The sequence below is a fragment of the Halichoerus grypus genome, chromosome 13, assembly GCF_964656455.1.
Source record: "Halichoerus grypus chromosome 13, mHalGry1.hap1.1, whole genome shotgun sequence".
NCBI classification, from domain to species: domain Eukaryota; kingdom Metazoa; phylum Chordata; class Mammalia; order Carnivora; family Phocidae; genus Halichoerus; species Halichoerus grypus.
The window spans coordinates 13,069,392-13,093,887 of NC_135724.1; the positions used below are offsets into that span (position 1 = coordinate 13,069,392).

The following is a 24,496-nucleotide window of genomic DNA, read 5'->3' on the forward strand; positions in this document are numbered from 1 at the left end:
GTATGATCATTTACTTCAAAGTAATGCTTATGTGATTTTGATGGTATGATTTTGCCTCCCTTCAAACAGAAAGCAATAGATCTTGCTGGCAAAGCAGCCCAGGAAGACAAAGCTGGGAACTATGAGGAAGCTCTTCAACTCTACCAACACGCTGTTCAGTATTTTCTTCATGTAGTTAAATGTAAGGTCATAGTTTGCTTTTTATTTTAAAACGTTAAAGGAAAAGATTATTCTATTTCATTTATAAAAATTGAAGTACAATGCCAGAAAATTCTAAACCATCCATTTGCAAAAAATTCCCCCTAGCTTGTTAGTAATTTTTGAGTATTCAGCAAACAAATGTGCACAGTTACCATAGTTAATTATTACTTTGTGTACCTAAGCATATTAAAATACCACATAGTCAATTGAAATAGTTTTCTATTGGTAATGTACTCAGATTATGTATGAACCTCACATTTTCTAAGCATCTCTGAAAATACTCTTTTAAGTACATTAAAAAAAAAATAGGTTGAGAAACATCTTATTCATATATTTTCCAAATACGTATTGCATGTTTCCCATGTGCCAGGTATTGTTGTAGACACTAGAATACAGCAGTGAGGGGAAAATGAGTAAAAAACACTGCCTTTCTTGATCTTAAACCTAATGCTGAGCATTTGAAAACAGTGTCTTTCTTAAAGATTTTTTTTTTTTTTAAGATTTTATTTATTTATTTGACAGAGACACAGCTAGAGAGGGAACACAAGCAGGGGGAGAGGGAGAGGGAGAAGCACGCTTACCGCCGAGCAGGGAGCCTGATGCGGGGCTGGATCCCAGGACCCTGGGATCATGACCTGAGCCGAAGGCAGACGCTGAACGACTGAGCCACCCAGGCGCCCCTTTTAAAGTTATTTTTAAATAACAGTTTTAGCATTTGAATAATTCAGGATTTTCTTTTGAGCTCCTCCATTTCATTTTGAGGTTTTTCTGTCAAAAGTGAAACTAAGAATGAACCCATGTGCTGCACATCCTGCCGAAGTCTGCTTTTGAAATTGCTCTCACAGAGACCTTTATGTAGTAAAATTACAATATTAGTGGTACATATAATATATGGGATTTCTGTCATTTTTTTTACTATGAAATAAAGTTTATGTAGACATTAATGGAAATGGTTAATGTTACTTCTGTTTGTCTTGTAATTGGTTTTGTATGAGACAAGTAGCTTTCAACTATCTGCACAAAACGTTATGGGAAGAATATAAAACCCAAAGAATATTAAACAATTTCTTATTATTTAACATTAACTTAAAATATCCTAGTGTCTTGCTCAGATCTCTTTTCTGACTCAGACCCACTCTTGGCCTCCAACCATGCTGGAGGCAGCAGAGGAGAGTTGATGATCATTGGTTACGATGAGCTAGAGATGCTCTTCCTCCCTCCCCCAAAATAGATTGTCCTTGTCTCAGAATTGTGTCTCGGATTAAACCTGTCTGTTTAAACCTAGAATACTAATGGAAAAATCTCTCTCATTTCCCTTTAATAGATGAAGCGCAGGGTGATAAAGCCAAGCAAAGTATCAGGGCAAAGTGTACAGAATATCTTGATAGAGCAGAAAAACTAAAGGAGTACCTGAAAAAGAAAGAGAAAAATCCACAGAAGCCAGTGAAAGTGGGACAGCCAAGTCCAGCTGACGAGAAGGGGTATGTATTTTAGAGTGTTAGATTTTACTATATCTAATGAAAAGATAAAATTACATTTAATTTGTGAAATCAGTTTCTTTTGTTTAAACAAGGTGTTGGCAATCCATGACTCATAGGCAAATCTGACCTGCTGCATGTTTTTGTAAATAGTTTTATTGGAACATAGTCTCTCATGTCTAAAAAATGAAACTCTGGGATGGGGTTATCGGGCCTGGTTGGGTTTGAAGGCAGGAGGTTCTGGTTCGCGTTAGTGGATGTGATACAGTTCATGGGATGCAGTGGCACAAGGCACTTAGGTAACCTCCTGTGGTCGCTAGGAATGGAGTGTCTTTTGAAGGCAGTGCTTCAGGGCCTCTGTGGCTATTACCAAAGGCCATTTTGAAGGACATAGGAATGTAAGAACTAGAGGCCACAATAGCCAAACTATGGAAAGAGCCAAGATGTCCATCAACAGATGAATAGATAAAGAAGATGTGGTATATATACACAATGGAATATTATGCAGCCATCAAAAGGAATGAAATCTTGCCATTTGCAACGATGTGGATAGAACTGGAGGGTATTAATGCTGAGCAAAATAAGTCAATCAGAGAAAGACATGTATCATATGACCTCACTGATATGAGGAATTCTTAATCTCAGGAAACAAACTGAGGGTTGCTGGAGTGGTGGGGGGTGGGAGGCATGGGGTGGCTGGGTGATAGGCATTGAGAGGGTATGTGCTATGGTGAGCGCTGTGAATTGTGCAAGACTGTTGAATCACAGACCTGTACCTCTGAAACAAGTAATGCATTATATGTTAAAAAAAAAAAAAAAAGAAGATAGCAGGAAGGGAAAAATGAAGGGGGGGAAATCAGAGGGGGAGACGAACCATGAGAGACTATGGACTCTGAGAAACAAACTGAGGGTTCTAGAGGGGAGGGGGGTAGGGGATGGGTTAGCCTGGTGATGGGTACGTACTGCATGGAGCACTGGGTGTTATATGCAAACAGTGAATCATGGAACACTACATCAAAAACTAACGATGTAATGTATGGTGATTAACATACCATAATAAAATAAAAAATTAAAAAAAAAAAAAACTAGAGTTGACCACACGGGAGAGTTTGAAGAGAATTACAAGCTCAAGATTTTTTATTCTCTATTCAAGACATGGTCAGGAAACCAGGGAGTTCCTGTGACACCTAAGAATATTTTTATCTTCTGCACCTACAGCATTGACATAACAAAAATCAGACCCCACCTGATCTTACAGATTGTTGAATTTCAACATAGAGTCAACTTTAGGGTTTCTTATGTGAAGGTTGGGCCATTTGGAAGACTGGGTCTGCAAAATTAAAATGAAACTCTTGTGAAAAATTTCATTAACCTCAAGTGCCTGGACCCCCTACTCTTCCTGAGACTCCCTTGCCAGCAGAAATGTCCTCTCCTCCCTGTGAGTTGAGGCTTCTCTGGTCTCTGGTCTTGCTTGAAGACCCTGTGTTCTCCCTTCCTGAGATGGCTGCCTAGTGGGGGGGGGGGGCTGCCAATTCTGTATTGAATAGCAGGACCCACCTTGGCTAATTTAACAAAAAGGGGCTTACTATAGAGTATTGACCTTACAGATTTTGGGGTGGGGGCAGGGAATCAAGCTTGGATTCCATATCGTTAGGAGAAATGGCCACCTCCACCAGGGTGGTTCTGGTAGGGATCCCGCTGCTGCCAACACCGTGTCAAGGCCTTCTGATGCCAGGCAGGGGCCAGTAGGACGTCTGCCACAGGTCCCACAGCACACCAGGGCTTTCGCTCAAAGGGATGGTCTCCTCGCATGCAGCTGCCACCTCAGTTCCTGCCTCCACCTTCTTGGAGGAACTTTGGTCTGGTGTGGGGCCCTAGCTGCAGGGAAGTCCGGAAAGGGCAACTTTTTGTAAGTACAATCTTCATGGTAGAAGAAAGCCTGGTAGAAGAAGGTCGGAGTGAATATCAAGTGAATCAGTTGGCAGTCTCTGCCCAACCCATAACCCCACTCTCCTATGATGAACAAGCCAATCCCATTTTGGGGGAAAATCTGTCAAGCTTTTAAATCTCCCTTTATATGTTCTGTGTAAAAAATGATGTAATGCCATATTTTTTACTTATCACTTTTTCATTCAACGTTGTATTATAAACATCTCAGTAAACTATTTCTACAACATCATTTTTAAAGATGGCAGCGTAGTCTATCATATGCAACGTAGTCTATCCCCATAACTGAACATACTTTATTTCTAATTTTTCCCTTTTGGGAACTGTGGGCATGATTTTCCTTGTAGTCAAATATTTGAACGCCTTTTAAATTATTTTTTCAGAATAAATTCTCAGATACGAAATATCTGGGTTGATTTACTTGTCTTTTGGTCTCAGTTCATTTCAATTCATTTCATCAATAGCTTCATCTATTCTCTGGAACCCCCAGACTAAGGATTATAGACCTTTACACCTTAAATAATTAATATTCTGGGTTTTTCTCTCCTGGTTATGGCTTCTCGTTCTGATACATAGTTTGCCTGGTTTGGTGTTTTTATGTTATTCACAACACTCCTGTAACTCATCTTAAGTCTTTTGTGGAATGAGGTGTGTGGGCGTACGTTTATGAATTTGTACATACATAGGTATGTCGTGGGAATTTGGAGCTGGTTCCTGACTTCATTCTGGTCTTTTTGCTCCTTTCCTGTTCATGATTCCATATTGATGGGTAATATGCCTGCTTACTATTTTATTTAATATACTCTTAAAAGTAATAAAATAAGAATAACTTTTAATGTGAATGTCTTATTTTGCCACTTAAGTTACAGATTTCAGATGAATTATTCCTTCATTTTTGCCTTATTTTGATAGCAATGAGTGATCATTTGAATATATTAAATTCTTTTTATTAGGAATGACAGTGATGGGGAAGGAGAATCTGATGATCCTGAAAAAAAGAAACTACAGAATCAACTTCAAGGTTGCTTTAGATTTCATTTTTAAATTTACTATCTTATTTTTTTAAAAACCTTATAGTGAATTGTCTATTTGAATTGTTTTTTCCCCTCTGTATTCAAATGAGGTTCAAGAACTGGCTTTGGTTCCCAGTGGTCACATGCTGACTTTGTCAATTTTCATAGGACTTGCTGTATAGGGTCTCTACTAGGTTGGTTTTTCCCATGTAGTAAAAATATTGTTTGGTTTTATATGTGCCTTAAAAAACCTGTCAGTCAACTTACTCTTTTTCATTTTGTCTTATTTGCCCCCTTTTAGAGAAGGTAGCATTTACACTACTAGCCACATTATAAAATCTGACAGTATTAAAATTTCCAAATTGTCAGAGGAACAGAATGAATTGGGACTCACACTTGACTTTTATTGCTATTGCTGTAGCTGATTCATTGATGGTTTATTTCATGTTTCCAGACCTTTCTCATCTGTGTTTTATAATATTTCAGTGTCGCCATTTACATTTATCTCTTCCAGCTTTCTGTTTTTACCTTCCAGAACTCAAAGTCTTTCATTCTCCTGTGCGTGTAGTATAGTGACGTGATGAGAGGCATGGATTTTGGTTCCATTCAGATCTGGAGTCCCCTCCAGGGCCCGCTGCAGAAAAGTGGTCTGATCTTGGGCAGGTTCCCGAACCTCTCAGAGTAGAAGACCCCAGCTCTAAAATGGAAGTTACTAATACCTTCTTTTCTGGGCAGTTAGAAGGTTCTGACCGTGTAAAAACTGCCAGTGTTACATCCAGCAAATTTTAGGGCCTCAGTAAACAGTAGGAGCTGTATGTGTCTATGTTTGGCACCTGTTTAATTGCTGGCTTTGTACTGAGATTTGATTGTTTTTTGATGTTAGTTGATGACTTTTTGAGTTGATTTTATGTATTTTGTTCATTTGAATTTTGCCAAATAGAATGCATAACTGGGAAGGATTTCCATTGTAGAGGCACAGCCTGGGTTAGTGAATGGTGAATATATCTAGCTTGGCCAGTCCTTTAATCTTGCTGTACCAACTAGTCTCTTCATTTTTATTCTATTTTTTGTTTTACCAGTCCCACTGGGATATATAGGAGAATACTATAAGGTTAATATCTGGAAAGCACTACAGTTAGTGAGGATAATTTATAAATGAGAACTTCAAAGGTGGATAAAGTCCAAAAGGAAAAGCTGAGTTTCTGCTGCCACCCCACCACTGCCTGGAGCGTGTGGGCACACGCTTCGTACTCAGTTTTGCTGGGCAACCCAGCGGTCTGTGCCAAGTGGCCTTAATTCGGTGTTTTTTTCCTGTCCTTTTGGTTTTGTTCCCCTCTCTCCCCCACAAAGTAAAAACTGGAGTGTATCTTTAGTTTTGGAAAAGATACAAGCCCGTTTTTAATAGGGAATTTTTCTTTAAAATCAGTAATGATAAGAACCAGAGATGTATAAAAATACAAATGCTGAAAATACTTAAATGAGGAAATTTATCTGGAATTTCAGGATGAAGTGGCATATGAAAGGAGTCCTAGCCTTTCATATCTCAGAGTCCTTTTTTCCATCTTTTATTTAATAGTTTGCTCATTGATTTCACTGTATAATATCCTTTTTTGAACCTTTCTTCTTTTTTTCTGAAAGAGTATTTTAAATCTTTTACTTCTGTTTTAAGGTATGACTTTAAGTGTAGTATTTGATTATTAAAATTAAAGAATTTATGATTTGAGTTTTTTGTTAGCTGTTTTGATGCTCAGTGACTTTTGAGGTTTAATAACATGAGTGTAATCAAAGACTGGATAAATTTATATAATTGGAAACATATCATTTGGCTTTTATTCCCAATAATCCCTCTCCCCTTTTTAATTACTACTTTTATTAATATTGCTTTTATGTGAATAATCTTGTGTCACTAAACATTCCAAAGTGACTTTTAAACTTTGAAAAGTATTAGTTATATGTGAAGATAAGCTTTGGCATAATTAGAAAATTCATACTTAGAAAAAACTTTAGTTTACCAGATGCTGCTGATATAGAAAGTAAATTTACTTTTTTTTTTTTTTTTAACTATCACAAAATCCTATCAGATAATGTAAATATTTCCTCACGTAGGGTTATTAAGCTGAATGGAACATAGAAAAGAAGTGAATCGGCTTTAGTTTATACTTAATGTGAACTTTTAGAATGCAGGAAGTATTTATGGTTTCATTTAATTTTAATCTATAGCTAAAGATTTTCATAAGTAGGTTGTGTAATATAACTACTCTTATAATAATAAATGATGTTTTGTAAAAAGCAAGAAGAAATACCCATAAAACTAACTTCATTGGTAATCAGTGAATTGTGTAAGTGGTGATGTTTTGCTCTACTTAAAACAATTCCATATCACCTTAGAACCAGCTTTTGGAAAAGGTTTTGATAAAAGAGAATTCAAAACTTTTGCCAGTAAGCTATATTAGAAGAAACCTTTATAGACTCACTACAACAATTGCTGGGGCTTCTGAATATATTGTATTGAAAAACTAAATCATTTAGATAACTAAATCATTTCAATAACTTTTTAATGTGCAAAAATTGTAAGTAGGTCTATTTAGAGGCCCCAAAGAAAATTTGGCAAATCTCAGGAAAGTATTGCAGATCTCCAGGAGCACATTGTCTCTCTCTCCTCCATCATCCCCTCCCTCCCATTCTCCCTACTATTTATCTGTCCATCTGTCTGTCTGTCTGTGTGTCTAAGTTCTTAAGTATCTTTTCCTTTTGGTGCTTAAGGAGAGCATTAGATCACTGGGTATTTTTGTTAAGAAAAAAGTAGTAGATCAGCCCCCATTGAACAGGTATTTTTAATACTTCAGAATCAGTGCATTCAAACATTGTAACCATTTGATGTAATGCTTGGTGCTTTTCCAGACACTCTAATATTCATTATGTCATTTGATCCCTCCACTAACCCGTCTTAAGTAGTTTGGGCAGACAGTATTCTTTTCATTTCATGGTGAGGAAGCGGAAATCGGAAAGTTAAGTGACCTACCCTAGGTTAGCCAGTCACCCAGCCCAGCTTTCTGACAGCTTCTGACTCCGCCCCAACAGCTACTTCCTAATCGCACAGTTTCAAGAGGGTTTTTAATAGATAAAACTTTTTCAGACAATTTTATAATGTATTTCTTGAATGTCATTATTTCATGTTGTCTTCTACGTTTGATGGAATAGTACTTAATTTAAAGATGATGTACTTCTCTTGTAGGTGCCATTGTTATAGAGCGACCAAATGTGAAATGGAGTGATGTTGCTGGTCTCGAAGGAGCCAAAGAGGCACTTAAAGAGGCTGTGATATTGCCTATTAAATTCCCTCATCTTTTTACAGGTGAGATGACTGTTATATAGATTTTCTGATGATTGTTTTAAAATTAACATTGACGAATGAGGTAGAGCATTGTGAATTTTTGTCACCATATTATAAGTTAGCACCTTAAATAAATTCTGTTATAAGGCAGTGATATACCTCTACACAAAGGTCTTTATTTCATACACATATTTGCAGTATACACATATTGCAAAAAACCTAAATGTCAACCAGTAGGGCAAAGGGTAAATCACTAGCACGCAGCAGAATACTATGCACTCGTTCAATTAGAGGGTACGTCTACATTAAGAAATTTAGATCTATGTTATAATTGACATGAAAGAATGTCCACATATATATATAAAGATCAAAACACGAGCTATAAACGTGTAGTATGACTCTACATTTGTGAAATAAATGTGTGTGCTGAGAAGTAAATGTAGACAGATTGACAAAAATGCCAATGTTATGCCTAGAAGATAAGACGATGGGTTTGAACTTTCATCTGAAGTTTTTACAGTGGCCATGTACTAGTTGTATCAGTTTTTCCCGTTTCTTAAAAAGCAGAGCAAGAATTATTTAACATTTTCAGACGAAGTACCCATCCTCTAGGGACAGCTCATTCTCACCATGAGGAGAATATTGCTCACACAGCCATCCGGGTATAGTTGAAGTTCCAGCTGTAGCAGCAGCTGATTTGTCTGTGCTGAGCCATTCCTTCACATTGTCCTTTTTGGGACTGCTAGCCTGCCTGTGTGGTGATGTGGCCATACCCACGGTGTAACCGTGAACCAGGCTGTGCTGGTTTATGGAGAGAGCAAATCTGTGCTGTTGGCCTCAGACTGAACAGGTCCAGAAAGTGATGTCATGTGGAGGAGTGATGAGCAAAGACCCTGTGAGCCACTCGGGGTCCGCCAAGCAAGGTATGACTTAAAACCTAACTTCAGAAAGATGAAATTAACAGTGTAAAAGTTGATATCATGATCCTATAAAGGCACAAAAGTATGGGTGAGCTCATTTTCTATTACTTATACCAGTGTTTTCCAAACACAAGTCATGGATGTATCTTCCTTATGATTATTTCCATATACGTGTACCATTATTATTTTTTCAATATTTTTCTTTAAATCACTCACTTTTAGAGCATATTTTTCTTAATGTACAGCATAAATATACAGAGACCAGCAGGAACCTAAAAGTGTTCAGCTTCACAAATTATCAGAAAGTCAGTACATCTATGTAATCATCATCACACAGATCAAGAAATGATACCAGTAACCCACAGGTCCCTCTGCCAGATCTTTCCTCTGCAAAGGTGATCACTCTTGACTCCCCCTAACACCATAGATCGTTTTGCCTATATTTGAACTTATAAATCATCTTTCTTGTTTTTCTGTAGTAGCATCATTTTAAAAGATTGCTTTGTGTCTACTCTAAGTAGAAAAATGTGTATTTTTCTAATACACATTTTTAAAATGATTTAAATAAAAAGTATTTGTATACTACCTGAAAAGCACTTCCTATACCACTAGTCATATATACCGCACTTAAGGGAACACTGACGTACAATTGCAGACGTTTAAAATAGGAAGATAGAACTCAAGTCAAAGTTGAGGCTTTCATAACAATAAATACAACAGTATTTAGTTCTGCCATTAGTAATCTACATGTCATTCTTATGTAGATACCATGTACCCATCCACAGTTTGAACCTAGAAATTTTTTAAATGTGTATTTGATATTTTTTTGCCAGATGTAACTCAGTCTGTTTTATTTTAGGCAGCATTGTGATTTCTTATTAGGAAAATTGAAATACAAAGAGTTGATTTGTTCACTTGTTATATTTTGGCAAAACTAGGATTTCAGGGAGTCTCCTCATCATTACCCAACCACCTGAATAAGAATATGCTGTCCGTAATAGTAACCTGCGCTTCCTTGTGGATCAGGAATTGAATAGAACTTTGTGAGGGATCAACCAGACTGTGTTAGTTTCATTCCTCCAAAATATTTAAAAGACTATTTAATAATTTTAATATTAAAGAATCAAATATTTATAAGAAATATAAATATTTAAAAGAAAATGTTTCCAGCTGCCCTTGCCCTGTGGATCTCATTTATCCTACAATATTCTGATATTGATTATTGCACACAGCAAACAATCAGGAAGTACCTTTAACTGAACGATTCTGCCCTTACTAGACTATAAGCCCATGGAGGGCAGAGATCCTTTTGTGTTCAAGGTTCTCAGTCTATACATTGTGCTTTTAGTACATAGTAGTTGAATGAATGAGTGAAGTAAATGAACTTCCTGTTAGAAGGATTATATCTATGTAAACACATTTGACAAAGTGTTCCCTAGAAAAAGCAAATAAGAGGGGCGCTTGGGTGACTCATTCGGTTAAGCGTCTGCCTACGGCTCAGGTCATGATCCCAGGGTCCTGGGATTGAGTCCCACATCAGGCTCCTTGCTCAGTGGGAAGCCTGCTTCTCCCTCTCCCACTCCCCCTGCTTGTGTTCTCTCGTTCTCTCTCTCTCTGTCAAATAAATAAATAAAATCTTTAAAAAAAAAAAAAAAGTTAAATGAGCTACTTCTAAGACATACTTACCTTAGTTTATTTAAAAAAATTTTTTTTTATTCTGATAGCTGTAGAGTGAAAACCTCTTCACAGTATTCTTCAGTATGGATGATGTCTCCGGTAACAGAAATTAACAGTCTTAAGATTCTCATGTTATTTTTCTAATGCAAATTTTAGGCAAGAGAACGCCTTGGAGGGGAATTCTGTTATTTGGGCCACCTGGAACAGGAAAGTCCTATTTAGCCAAAGCTGTAGCAACAGAAGCAAACAACTCCACGTTTTTTTCAGTATCTTCCTCTGACCTTGTCTCAAAGTGGCTAGGTGAAAGTGAAAAGTAAGTAGTAAGTTGATTTTTTTTTTTTTTAGTTTCTCTCTGCCTGGTAATCATATCAGTCTATAAAGTAATAGGCTTATATCATTCATAGACATTCAGAGAAGTGACATAGTATAAGTATTCATTTCTGTGTCCGATCAGTCCCTAGTTTGAAATTCATTTCATAGGGAAAAGGTAGCATATGTGCAGTTACATATAGTATAGGTTAGTAAATCATAAACTGAATCACCTAATTGTAGGATTCTTATTTTCTGGACCAAAACATGATTGGACTTTAGAGTTCGTACAATACTGTATATATTCTATTTTATTTTTTTTCATTAAGTCATGTGTCATTTACTATTTTTTTAAGAAACTGAAAGCTTTTACTTATTTTTAGGCTAGTTAAGAACTTATTCCAACTTGCTAGAGAGAGTAAACCTTCCATTATCTTCATTGATGAAATTGATTCTCTGTGCGGCTCAAGAAGTGAAAATGAAAGCGAAGCTGCCCGTAGAATTAAGACGGAGTTCCTAGTTCAAATGCAAGGTAGGGGTACTGACTTCTAAAATAGTTTCTATTTATTTTATAACTGCTATTATCATAATAATGGAAAAAATTCAAGTGGAATTTCTCCATTTTAGCAGACTCAGTGTTCTCACTGTGCCATGTTTCATTCTGATCGTCCTGCACACGCACACAAAGTCCGCACCCCGTTGTAGCCATCTGTAGGATTCCGGCATAAACAGTAAGGGGATGCGCGTATCCACTTAGAACCTACCAGGAGCACTATCGGTAAAAGAACGTGTAGACCTCAAATGGAATCTTTTGAGAAGAATATGAATAGTATTTGTCCGTAGTCTAGCAAATTTGATTCTTGGAAATATTTGCATCATATTTGAATAATGTGATATTTGATTAAATACAGTTTTTTCAGAGAGAGACTCTCAGTATGAGGCACTTTAACATTAAAACACCCCGTTCTTAACAGAACATATAGACGAGGTTGAAAAGAGCACTAGAATGACAAATGACTTAAAATCTCACGTATTTTGATGCAGGTGTTGGTATAGACAATGATGGCATTTTGGTTCTGGGAGCGACAAATATACCCTGGGTTCTGGATTCTGCCATTAGAAGAAGGTATGATGCTGCAATGAAGATCTTATTCTCGCTGCAGATGTAACAAGTCAGTGACAGTGCCCTTTCTGTTCGTTGGAGAGGCATTCTGACAGCTTTTCAGAACTTTTTTGCTGTAGTCCAACCCTGTTGCCCCTGCGCTGGGGGAGGAGAGGCAGGCATTTGCTTGCTTGCTTGCTCGCTGTATTGAAGATACGAGATTTTCGTATACGGAATCTTTCACATTGGAAAATATATTACCTAATGCTTACTTTTAGTTCTAATTAAGCTTAGTGTAAGGCACTGATGCTTCATGTACAAATGTAGCTTGGTATTTCAGTGGGAAACTTTCACATAAAATTTTAGCAAAATGACAATCATATAAGTTAAAGTATGATAGATAACCAAGATATATTTTCATTAAAAGTTTATGTCTATAATTTTTAAATTACATATTGAACCTGAGCTACAGGAAAGGTATATGGACTCGTTACTTTTCATGCACACCGTTCCCTATTTAATTCATTGAATTTTGCATGGTAAAAATTAACACCAGTTCTTGCCACTTTTATCCCATTCACTTGATGGTTTGCCAGGATGCTAGGTTACCATCCAGTATTAAGAAAGGAGATCTGCTGGTTATTTTTGAAAAATGGCCTAATTCTAAACCCATCTCTAGAAATAATGGAAATTTAAGATTCTCATAGCCACAGAGAGTAACCTAAAGAACGAAGTCTTCACAGCCACTTAAATTTTCCCTCGTTGCTTCCTCCCTACCCAAATGCTTAAATTCTGAGAAGGCAAGCAAAGTTACTGTTAATAAAACAGTGTTTATTTATGAACTATTGGAATTATTTATTCTGAATGTACCCATTATAATAAAGCGGACATTTTGTGTATTATTAGATAATAATAAACATATAAACATATGTTTATTAGATAAGATTTTGAGTAGCTTTACCGTTTTAAATTTAGAGAATTATTTTGCCCTCTCTTATTTCATATGATTAACCATATTAATCCCTGGATCAGGAGTTCAGAGTATGATTCTATGAGAAGCTAATCTTGTGGGACATACCATGTTGTGAATTCTAGACATTATAAACACTATGGCCAAAATAACCCAAAAATCATGTGAGAAAGATTAAATCACTCCAAACTGGTTCTCTGGCTATTTTGGTTTTACTTGTTAGTTGCTAATGTGTTCTGGATATTTTCCCATTATTTAATGTAAATATACATGTTTAACTCTGACACAATGGGCCCATTTAACTTAGTCAGCTTAGCTTTATGTAAATGAGAATATCTGAGCATCTTGTTTCTTCTTGAGAAATCTGAATTTTCAATTGAAATTAAATATATGTAGTAATATTTTTGATGTAAATTTCTTTCATTTTAAGATTTGAGAAACGAATTTATATTCCTTTGCCTGAGGCCCAGGCCCGAGCAGCGATGTTTAAACTGCACTTGGGGACCACTCAGAACAGTCTCACAAAAACAGACTTCCAAGAACTCGGGAAGAAAACAGACGGCTATTCGGGGGCAGACATAAGTGTCATTGTGCGCGATGCGCTGATGCAGCCTGTTAGAAAAGTGCAGTCAGCTACTCATTTTAAAAAGGTAAGGAGCTTTGTTCCATCCTTTCAGATACTTTAAAAGTCAAGTTTTGAGACCATCATTGATTTGTCTTCGAAGAATTTCAGGAAGGTTTCTGTTTTATATAATAAATAATGGGTTTATAGAATAAACATTTCCATTTCTTTGAAAATACATTCTCCCACAAAGTTTATTAATAGCTATTATTAATAATCTTAATGTATTTTAAAATTTTTTATGCAGTGATTTTTGAAGTACTTATTATTTTGATATAAGTATAGAAACTTTAAATATGTAGTTACCGCTGATGTAACTAGAATATCCTCAAGCCGAATCTGGTGCATTTACACCTCATTAACAAAATAAAAATACCAATAGCTAATATTTAAATTTTCACTGTGTTCTATTCTATATCTCACTATTTCATTTGTTCCTCACAAAAATTCTACAAGAGGTGCCTGTTGCCACCTGTTGATCATTAATCTGAGACTCAGATGTTAACAGGATTAAACTGGGATTTGGCTGCTAACACGGTTTGCCAAGGTACAACCGGAGAGGTACAGACGTGTGATTTTTCTCTAGGTCACATGTACTTCAGAATCTGAGTCCCCGCTTCCCATGCACTGTTTTGTCTGCATGAATGGGTTGAGCATATAGCATTTTGTAAAAAGACTGTGGTCTTGGGATGTCCAAGATATTTAAGTAACAGTGGGGTAGGTAATTTGTACCAACGCTGTTGCTAAGGACAGCAGTATGCAATATTACCATAAACATCGATGTGAAAATCCTGAAAAACGATTAGCAAACTTAATCTAGCAATATGACAAGACTGATATATCATGACTAAGTTACATATGTATGTCTTGTCCCACAATGAAATAAGTTTTTAAAAAAATGATGAGCTTGAATTAAAACCCGAATTTAAAGCCTGACTCCACAATTTACTTGTTATATCTCCTTGAGCAAATTATATTACCCATTTAAGTCTTGTTTGTATCATCTCTACAGGAGACAATAGCACTGCCTCAAAGTACAATTGTGAAAACGAAATGAAGTAGTTCTTGTAAAGCACTTGAGTAGCCCCGGGAAATAGCCCTTTCCTTCTGCAGCCACTTCATTACTGGGAGAAATATAGGAGGCTCAGGGTCAAGTTTATGTCCCAGCCATTGTATTTTCTTTTAAATTCTCTTTGCATTTGGAAACTATTGATTGTTAGGAACTCAGTCCTTTCCTACCCAGAACTTTTCATTCGGTTCTCCACGTGACTGCCAGGGACAGCTTCTGTGACCGTGAAGCTGGGTCCTTCTTAGGAGGATAAAGGTGAAGCAGCCAAACGAATGTTAACATCTGGCCAACTGCATCACCAGCTAGTAGATATCTCAGTGGCTCCATCTTTCACTCCCATTCTTAAGGCTGATTATTTCAATTAGCAAGAACAAGATTGCCTGTTTGTTTATTTATCAAATGTCTAAAGTACTACTCTGAGCCTAGAGATAAGTCAGAAAGTACTACAATCAAACACAAAAATCCCTGCAGCTGAAATTTTTGTGGGGAAAGACAGACAATAAAATACACATAATAAGTAAAGCTAGAATGTTTATTTTTCTGTACCTGCCCTAATCCTGACGTAATATTTAAGATTGATCATTGTCAAATAAATATTAAATGTGAAAGCAGCCCCCAATTTAGCATAGATCTGTTGCCACCTATAAAATACTTGAATGTGCTCAGGCTCCCCGCCCACAGACCCCCGAAGGCCGGGGGCGCGCGTGACTCTCGTCCCCTGTGTGAGGGGTGTGCCTCCCACAGCCCAGGGCTTGGAAGGGGGACGCCCCGGGCTCGGGGCCACTGCTCTCGCTTTCTCGTTGTCGCAGACACCCTCCCAGGGGGCATCCCACAACCGGCGCAGTGAGTGCCAATGAGGACCAAGAGATGGAACTGGAAGCTCTACGTTCTGTTTATGAAGGAGATGAAAGCTTCCGGGAATTAAGTCCAGTGTCATTTCAATACAGGATAGGTGAAAATGGTGATCCCAAAGCCTTCTTAATAGAGATTTCCTGGACGGAAACATACCCCAAACACTTCCAATTATATCTATGAACGCTTTTTTGAACAACACCATATCATCCGCTGTAAAGCAGAGCATATTAGCCAAGTTACAGGAAGAAGTGGAGGTCAGTCTCGGGACTGCCATGACCTACACATTGTTTGAAAATGCCAAGGACAGTAAGGAGCAGTTCATGAGAATCACCAGCCCGTGAATTCTATGATACCCATAAGCAGTTATCATCTCCGTTGAAACCCCTAATACAGCCCTACCGAGTAAGAAAAAAGAAAAAAAAGAACAGCTTTCAAAAACCCAGAAACGTAAGCTGGCAGATAAAACAGATCACAAAGGAGAACTGCCTCGAGGATGGAACTGGGTTGATGTGGTGAAGCATTTAAGCAAAACTGGCTCTAAAGATGATGAATAGTACTTGGAATTGAAGACAAGGGAAGAACATCCTTTAAGAAGTAAACTGGGTTCAAAATCCTTCATTACTCTTTTCTGGTATTGAGGTGGCTTTTTATAAAACAGAATTCTTTTGTATGTTTCTTACGTAAAAAACTTTTTTAGCTGGAAGTTCATGAAGAGATCTGGTTGTATTAAATTATTTTCACAAACTTGCCTTAATAAAAGGTGAAATGTTAAAAAAAAATACTTGCATGTGACTCTAAGTCACAAAGTTTTGTCTCTGGGTGTTATTAAAATTTTATTTTAAATCAGTTATGAATCTCAAAATAAGCACTGAAATTACACTTAGCATTTAATTTTGTACTTATTTTTAAAGAGGGAATTTTTGTTGAGAAAGAAAGATTCAGTGATTTCACACTTATAAATCTTCCAAATATCACAGAACTTTCTTAGTTTTGGAAAATAGAGAAAACTTAAGAGACTTATTGAGGATGCCTTTTTTGTGGACTCTAAGACCATTTAATAGGCATTAGAGAAAAGAGAACTCTTAACCACAGATGTTTCTTTTTTTTTCTTTTAATTTTAACTCCTTTTCTCCTTTGATCATGTAAGTAATATAGGAAATTTCAAAATACAGGAAAGCAACAGGAAAAAAATCAAAACCAAACAAAATCTATCCCGTCACCCAAAGATAACTACATTTTGTTGTATATTCATGTTTATTTTTAGAAGTAAACATTTTAACAAAATACAGAGTAGTACATTTTCAAATGTCTTGATAATGGCCTAAATCTTAATTTGTTCACGTAAATATTTCAGATTACTTTTTATTCCAGGTGCGCGGACCTTCACGAGATGATCCCAACAAAATAATAGATGACCTGCTAACACCCTGTTCTCCTGGTGACCCTGGTGCCATTGAAATGACATGGATGGACGTTCCTGGGGATAAACTTTTGGAGCCAATTGTTTGCATGGTTTGACATTTTAAAAATTTGAAACATTACAGTTTGTCATTTGTGAGACAAAGATAAACATTTTCAGTTATATAAGATGAGCTAGAAAATATCAGTATGATCAAGCATGTTTATGTAATACTACTCAAAAAGTTGTAAAGTTAATTGAACTTAAAATATAAAAAATAATTATCTTTAAAATAGTTTCTTGGGCTTTAAGAAAAATTAAATTTTAAGTGAAAAAGCTTTTTTTTCAAAAAACAGGTTTCTAAGCTTTTATAGGTCTTATGGCTGGGATACTATCAACAGAATACTTATTTATATGGCATAAATTATTGTCAAGACTTGACCAAAAAGTAGAATTGGTGAAATTTCTTTTCTGAATCTAAGATTTTGTAAAATATCCAGAAACCTTAATGCATCTATCATAGTAATCATAATGGTGTTTTTCTGTTTTACTTCTTCAAGTTTTGTAGAAAATTTAATGTAGTGCTTGAAAAAAAAAAGTCCTGAAACCAAATTTTTATGATAAAAAAAATTACATTTCTATAGTTTATATTGGAGGGATTTATAATTCTTAAGACTTATTTTGTAAGGTATAGGAAGGTTACTATGAAGAGCTACATTTATTATTTTTATGTTTTCTTATTGGTGCACGCTCAGTTTTTTAAAAATCTTCTGCTTCAGTTACAGATTTTCAAAGAGCTTTATGTCAGAATTAACAGTAACTTCCAGAGGAGAAACTTATTTATGTGATATGTACACGTAGACCTATAGACATACACGTACCTCTATAAGTACATAGTATGTATATAGATATATTTACGTGTTAATTATGCTTCTCCGAGAAGTTATTCAGAAACCCTTTCTTGTTTCAGTCCTTGCTATGTTATTTTTTTTTTAAGATTTACTTATTTATTTTAAAGAGAAGCGTGAGTGCGGGTGGGGATTGGGGGAGAGGGAGAGAGAGAATCTCAAGCAGACTCCCTGCTGAGTGTGGAACCCATCATGGGGATCCCTGAGATCATGACCTGAGCCGAAATCAAGAGTCGGACGCTCAACCAACTGAGCCACTCAGGTGCCCCACTATGTTATTTTTTATAAAGATTTGTTCTTTGACCATTTTTCATACTGTTTTATAAGAGACATAGCCCAGAAGTTAATCTTTTAATGAATCCCTGATATTAGCCTATTTTCTTCCCATTTTGATCATAATTTTAATTAATAGTTAAAAATTCTGGGGGCGCCTGGGTGTCTTGGTCAGTTAAGTGTCTGCCTTTGGCTCAGGTCACGATCTTGGGCTACCTGCTTTGCGGGGAGTCTGCTTCTCCCTCTCCCTCTACCCTCCCTCCCACTGGTACTCTCTTGTCCCTCTCTTTCTCTCTCAAATAAATAAAATATTTTTAAAAAAATTTTGATTAGTTGGTTTTAATTAAATGGTGTTGTGTTTCACATAAGTATAAGTGAGTAACTTCTGTAAGTGAATGACTAAATTCATTTTGAACTGCACTTGGTGAACTCTCTTGTTTTAAGAAAAAAACAGGTAAGACCAGAAAAGAGATCAGGGACATATTTTGGAAGGCCTTGATGTGCAAGCTAAAAGGATTATACTCCTGACAGGTAATGGGAGCCATCAGAAGTTGTGGTCAGGACTAGGCAAGCAGCTTGAAGTTACTGTGCAAAGGAAGAGCAGGATCAAAGCTGTCCTTCAGAAGGAATAAGAGAGTTTATTGTTGGTAACTTAGGGCACACTGCAAATACTTAGATTTAACCTCAGGTGGGAAGCTAGTTAATAATAATACAGTGATTTTTACTTGATTAAATCTGTTACTAATACTCCTCCCTTCTTTTTCCCTGACAGTCGGACATGTTACGGTCGCTGTCTAACACAAAACCCACAGTCAATGAACATGACTTGTTGAAATTAAAGAAGTTTACAGAAGATTTTGGCCAAGAAGGCTAAACCAAAGACAACGAGGAAGACATTGACCATGTGTGTTCTTTATTTCGTAGGTACTTTTGCCTTTCTTGGATGGCATTCAGATTATTTCCAGTAAAACTCTTTTACCACAGGGAAATACAGATCTCACTCCAGAGTTCCTTTAATTTTATATGTATTTTTGCTCCATTACCAGTTAAATGCTCCTGTTAACAAAAATTATAAAATAATGGATAATAAGGAAACGAGTGATACATGAATGGCAAAAAATAGGAATTACCCAGTTAAGAAGAGGACTAACATTGATTGAGATACCAGTATTTAGAATTGATGGTATTTGCAAAGAGCATTTCTTTTTTTCTTTTTCTTTTTTTTTTCTTTTTTACCAAAATGAAATAGGGCTTATTTTATATTTTGAAAAACAATTCTTAAGCATAATTCTCATCAATGTAAAATTTATTTACTTAATTAAAAAATTTTAAATAATAGAATATTCTCAGGAATGGGCAATAAAACAGCAAAGAGCACTGTGATTGGGCTTGAAAGATTCTGAATTGTGTTCTAGCCAAGTCTCATTGATTTTTGATAGGCTAACATTTTTCTTTGTGTAGATTTCAATAATTTCTTTAAAAGCAACAAGCTTCTATAATTAAATAATACCTTTCACTGTGCAGTCTCAAAAGAAAGACTTTCTAAATTGGTATTGTCTTCGTCTTGAAGAAGAAAATTGTCTATTTCAGTATCTTTTTGTAGGAAGATTGACCAAAACAGATGGCAAATAAATACATACTTTTTAAATAATTCTGTCATGAAATACTATAAGGGAACTTTTGCTAAAAGGAATGGCCTCCCTTTGAATTATGGGAAGTTTGTGGGTGTGTGTGTACATATATATATATAGATATAATTTTTTTTTTTTTTTTTTAATATAGGCTACCAAGGGTCTTGTCTTTTACCTTTTAAGTCCAGGGAACAGTTTGTCCTTGCCACATATATGTTACCAAGTGTAATGCTTGTGAAGCTTTAGAAATGAGCTAATGTCTCATTAAATAATAAAATACAAACATGATTATGTTATTTTAATATCTCCAAATAAATCTGAAGGTGTATGTTACACACTTTAGCATCAACACTAAGTTGTGCCTTGTGCATTTGCATTGGCTATATATGCAAAAGGATGATTAAATTAGCTGGAATGAGGTTGGTTCCTTAATTACTATAAAGTTCTACCTTGCAAATACTATAGAATAACTTGCATTTTAAAGTATATTTGCACATTTTATGTATAATGCTCTATCGTTGCCTTTGGGTTTTCTGTACAGATTGTTTTTGTTGATACTAAATGGAAATCATAGGCCTGAAATACGCTGTTCTTATGTGAAGTAAATTGATATAACCTACTATTGGCTATATTCTGTGTATGCTTCTTTATTTTGGGATCTTTTGTATAGGAGAAAATATTATCTAAATTGATTAGATCAAAGATATCATTAGAAATTATTGAGAATGTATACATGAAAATTCTGTTTTTCAACTTTAATGTGAGGGTTGGGAGTTAACTTGGCAGACTAACAGTTCTTCGTGGCTGCCTTATAAAATAATTTATATTCTTTATCAGCCTCAGAATTATATAGTATTGCTATTAATTATATCATTAGGTGAATTCACATAATTATATCATAGTTGAAATTCAGAATTTTTTGTAAATCCAGAATTTGTTTTGAGGAGGTATTTTACTTAATTTGACAAAATACATGACCCAATAGTAAGTATAGTGTTGATGATAAATGGGTACTTTATCACACTTAATTCTTACATGTGCTTAGAGAAGTGTATCTCAGTATCCATATCACTTCCTGCCATGGCTCTATTTTCTGTATTACATCTACATTTTTTACATTTCTGATTCTAATCCTATTTCTGGAATCAAATAATTTTAGACTTATTCTGAAATGGTAGCACATAGGCTATATCCCATGAGTTCTTTAGGGACAGATAAGTACTCACAATGTTCAGGCTCTTTCTGAACTTGGACTATTACGAAATTTTGGGTAGATGGTTTCTGAGGCTACTTGGAGTACCTCTGTGAGCTATACCCTAGATGTTGAAGAACACTTTTTTTTCCTCAGCCTGGAACCTTATAGGGGTCTTAATAAAAAGAATTTCAATAGAAAATTAACTTTTGAGTTTCTTGATAGCATGCAGAAAACCAGAATGAGTATATATATTTGATTATTAATGTGCAGTACCATCCGGCCACTTGGCCCCGGCGCCGGTAAGGAGCGGAGGCGCACCTCTAACGCCGCAGCCGCGGATGTTGCTTGACGCTGTTGCAGATGGAACAACGGCGAGTGCCCAGCACCTCACCTTTGTGAGCTCTCATAGGTGTCGTGTGCTTTCCTGCCTCCCTACCTCCCTTTACCGCCTTCTGTTACTGTACTACGCTGTCCTTTCTTCTCTGCTGGTCCAAATCCCGTTACTTCCCCTAAGACCCAGCTCATGGCCTGTATCGTCTCTGCCAGGAAGAATTCCTAAACTACCCCCAGTCCTACCTTTGGCTTCCTAGATTATCTGTGAGGCTTTTTATAAAATAGATCATTTGAAGTGACTTTGTTCTTGCTGGTCTAGAAATGATCAATTTCAGTCTTGGTTACTGGGGACTAAAATCAGGTAGGCCAGGGCTGGCTCCTGTTGGCTTAGGAGAACCAGTGCCCATCTCTTCGTACCTGTGAGTTCTGTGAGCTCGTTTTGGCAGCTTGAAATCTGCTACGGTGGGAGGATTCGTGCCACAGAAATCAAATTGCAGTTAGCGTGGTGCCACACAAAACCGAGTCTGTCTGTAATTGAAAAGTTAATACTATTTATTGCATTTACAGAAGTTACATTTTTAGAGTCATAAAAAGCATTTGATAAAATCCAGTACCTATTTATGATTTTTTTTTTTTAAACTTTACAAACTAGGAATAGAAGGGAGCTTCTTAATAAAGGACATCTGCCAAAAAAAAAAAAAAAAAAGAAAAAGCAGCACTGTAGCAGGCATCATACTTAATTGTGAATTACGGAAAACTTTACTCCCCGGCTATCACTACTTCTTTCCAACTTTGGACAGGAAATTCTAAGTTTAGGGATTAAAAAGGAAGAAACAAAATTGTTATTCTCAGATAACATTGTATATGTAGGAAATCCAAATTAATATAAACAACTTTGAATTTAATAAGATTACAGGACGCAAAGTTAATAAAATCATGGTGGTTATCTGAGCAACAATTAGGAATTGAAATTATGAAAACAATACCAATTACAATAGTATCAGAAAGCATCAGATACCTCAAAATAAGTCTGAAATATATGCAGACCTTCACATAAAAAACTAGGATACATTACAAACAAAGGAAAACCTGAGTAAGTAGAGAGATGTTCATGAGTCAGAAGACTGTTAGCAAAGTATCCATTCTAACTGAGTTGATTCTAGGCTTAATGTAATCTCAAATCTGGATCTGGGTGGTATGTAGGTCACTCTGTACATCTATGTATGTATTCTATATCTCCAAAAACAAAAATAGATGCTTAATTTATTGATTAAAAAGAAAAAATATTTTATAGTTTGAATCCATTTTTATAATAGTGTATTTCTCCTAGCTGTATGTTTTTTGTCCATTTATCTATATAATCATTCACCCAGATATCTGTACATATACATAGAAACATAAATTATTTTCACCTTATGTTCATTTTATTATTTGTGGGTAGTGAGATTTTGGTTGATTTTTTTTTTTTTAATTTTCTCTACCTCTTTTATCTTCAGGTAGATTTTCAGATGTCACCTTTTCAGTGAGACATTCCCTGGTCATCCTATTTAAAATTGCAATCCCTCCTGATGCTCCTTATACCCATTCCCTGCTTTATTTTCTTCTGTAACACTTATCATGTAACCCGCTGTATAGTTTACTATTTTTCTTATTTGTAATTTTTCCTACTAACATGTATGTTCTGTGAGAACTGGGATTTTCTTGTCTGTCTGTTTTTCTCTCTCTCTCTCTCTCTTTCTGCTGTATCTCAGTATCTGGAACGGTGCCTGGTGCCTGATGTGCTCAATAAATATTTATTGAGTGAATGAATCTTTGTATGTTTTTCTCAGTTTGAATACTTTACAATAAGCATGTATTATTTTTGCCCCTCTCCCATGTTTTTACTTTAAAAAAAAGAAGAAAATTAGGAATGAAAACAAATACATCAAGAAATTAACGGTGGCTAAATCTGGGTGGTAGCAGTATGGATGCTTGTTAATTTTTCCTTTGTTTTCATCTTTAAATATTTTAATTTCCCAAAATAAGCAAAAGTTTTTAGGGAAGAATTACAGTTGGGCTGAGAGCTGATCACAGGAATTTGTTTCCCTCTTTTGGAGCCCTATAAAATAACAGAACAGCTTTTAAGAAGAGAGTGAAAAAATAGGACAGCATAGATAATTCTTCAAACAAAATGGACTTTGGAAGAGTGCTATTCATCCAAACTGCCTTCCTGATTTTGGGAATGCCCCTAGCCTCCCACTACAGAACCAAAGTGGGGACATCCTGTTTTTCTTCAGCACGAGGCAGCCATCACAGGGACACCTGACTAGCTGTGGTTAATCAGGTGCTGCCATCCAGGTCCATCTATCTTGAGCACCACAAAGATGTCAGGACATTAAAAACCGGGTCATAGCAGCATCAATAGCATCTGACCCGATGGGAATCTGGTAGCTTGTGGTGGGACAGCTAATTACATTATGGTCTGTGATCCCATGGAATGAAGTGCCCAGCGAGGACAAGACATTGGGGAACTCCTTCGTAGCTGCTGTAGAACAAAATGAAGGCATGAGAACTTCAAGGACTGCTAGTTGAGGTCAGGGCAGGAAGAGAAACCCAGGGATCTTCTATGACTATAAACATTTCTTGCATTCACAGTACTAAAATAGCCAAGTGAAACTTAATACATGATTGTGCAGTTACCAAGTGATATCAGTTGAATTCAGATTCAATTTTGTGGGGGTTTTTTTGTTTTTTTACTGTGAAGGTAAGGAAATTTGGGAGGCAAAGAGCAGGGTGCATAGTATTGGGATGTGTATATTTATGAGGATTTGAAGGATTCTGAGTCTCAGGACATAACCTGGAGCACTGTGGATGGGAATGGAGTATTTTGGTCATCAGTCAAGAAAAGGAGAGCCTAGTTTCAGAAATGATCAAATCTTATTGATGTGGGTTCAGTCAACAGAGACTCTGAATTTAGTATTTTGGTTTGAGCTACTGGGAGTGGTTTTAATTGTTTGGCTGGTTGAAGAAACAATTTGACAATCGACCCACTCGGAACTCCCTTAATATATAATGTAAAAGGAAGAACCCAATATCTTTAGGAAATAGAAATGCTGGAGTGGATTCACCGTGTAAGAACCTTCACAAGGCTTCACTGTTCCCAGAGAAGATCCATAACCCAGTCCCTTAACCGAGCCTTTGATAGGTGAAAGAAATGCATTACCAGTTATTTTACTGGCTCTTTGATTTCATCGGAGCTGGAAAGATCCTTTGGTTGCAGA

At 36.2% G+C, this 24,496-nt stretch overlaps 1 protein-coding gene and 1 pseudogene across 2 annotated transcripts in view; both read left to right on the plus strand.

Moving 5' to 3' along the window:
• Window positions 1–20,337, plus strand: part of VPS4B (vacuolar protein sorting 4 homolog B) — a 32,239-nt gene extending 11,902 nt beyond the window's left edge. Inside the window, exons 2-11 of one of the 2 annotated variants that reach the window (XM_078060200.1) lie at window positions 70–181; window positions 1,526–1,682; window positions 4,580–4,647; window positions 7,875–7,994; window positions 10,727–10,883; window positions 11,263–11,411; window positions 11,924–12,005; window positions 13,382–13,601; window positions 16,869–17,009; window positions 18,850–20,337. In XM_078060200.1, coding sequence (XP_077916326.1) covers window positions 70–181; window positions 1,526–1,682; window positions 4,580–4,647; window positions 7,875–7,994; window positions 10,727–10,883; window positions 11,263–11,411; window positions 11,924–12,005; window positions 13,382–13,601; window positions 16,869–17,009; window positions 18,850–18,951 — 1,308 coding nt within the window. In that variant the 3' untranslated portion in view covers window positions 18,952–20,337. Of the gene's footprint in view, window positions 1–69; window positions 182–1,525; window positions 1,683–4,579; window positions 4,648–7,874; window positions 7,995–10,726; window positions 10,884–11,262; window positions 11,412–11,923; window positions 12,006–13,381; window positions 13,602–15,451; window positions 15,529–16,868; window positions 17,010–18,849 lie in introns of those variants that run through there. The other variant, XM_078060201.1, reaches the window with a different exon arrangement.
• On the plus strand, window positions 15,674–16,276 carry LOC118555720 (RWD domain-containing protein 4 pseudogene; annotated as a pseudogene).
• Window positions 20,338–24,496: the final 4,159 nt, after the last annotated feature.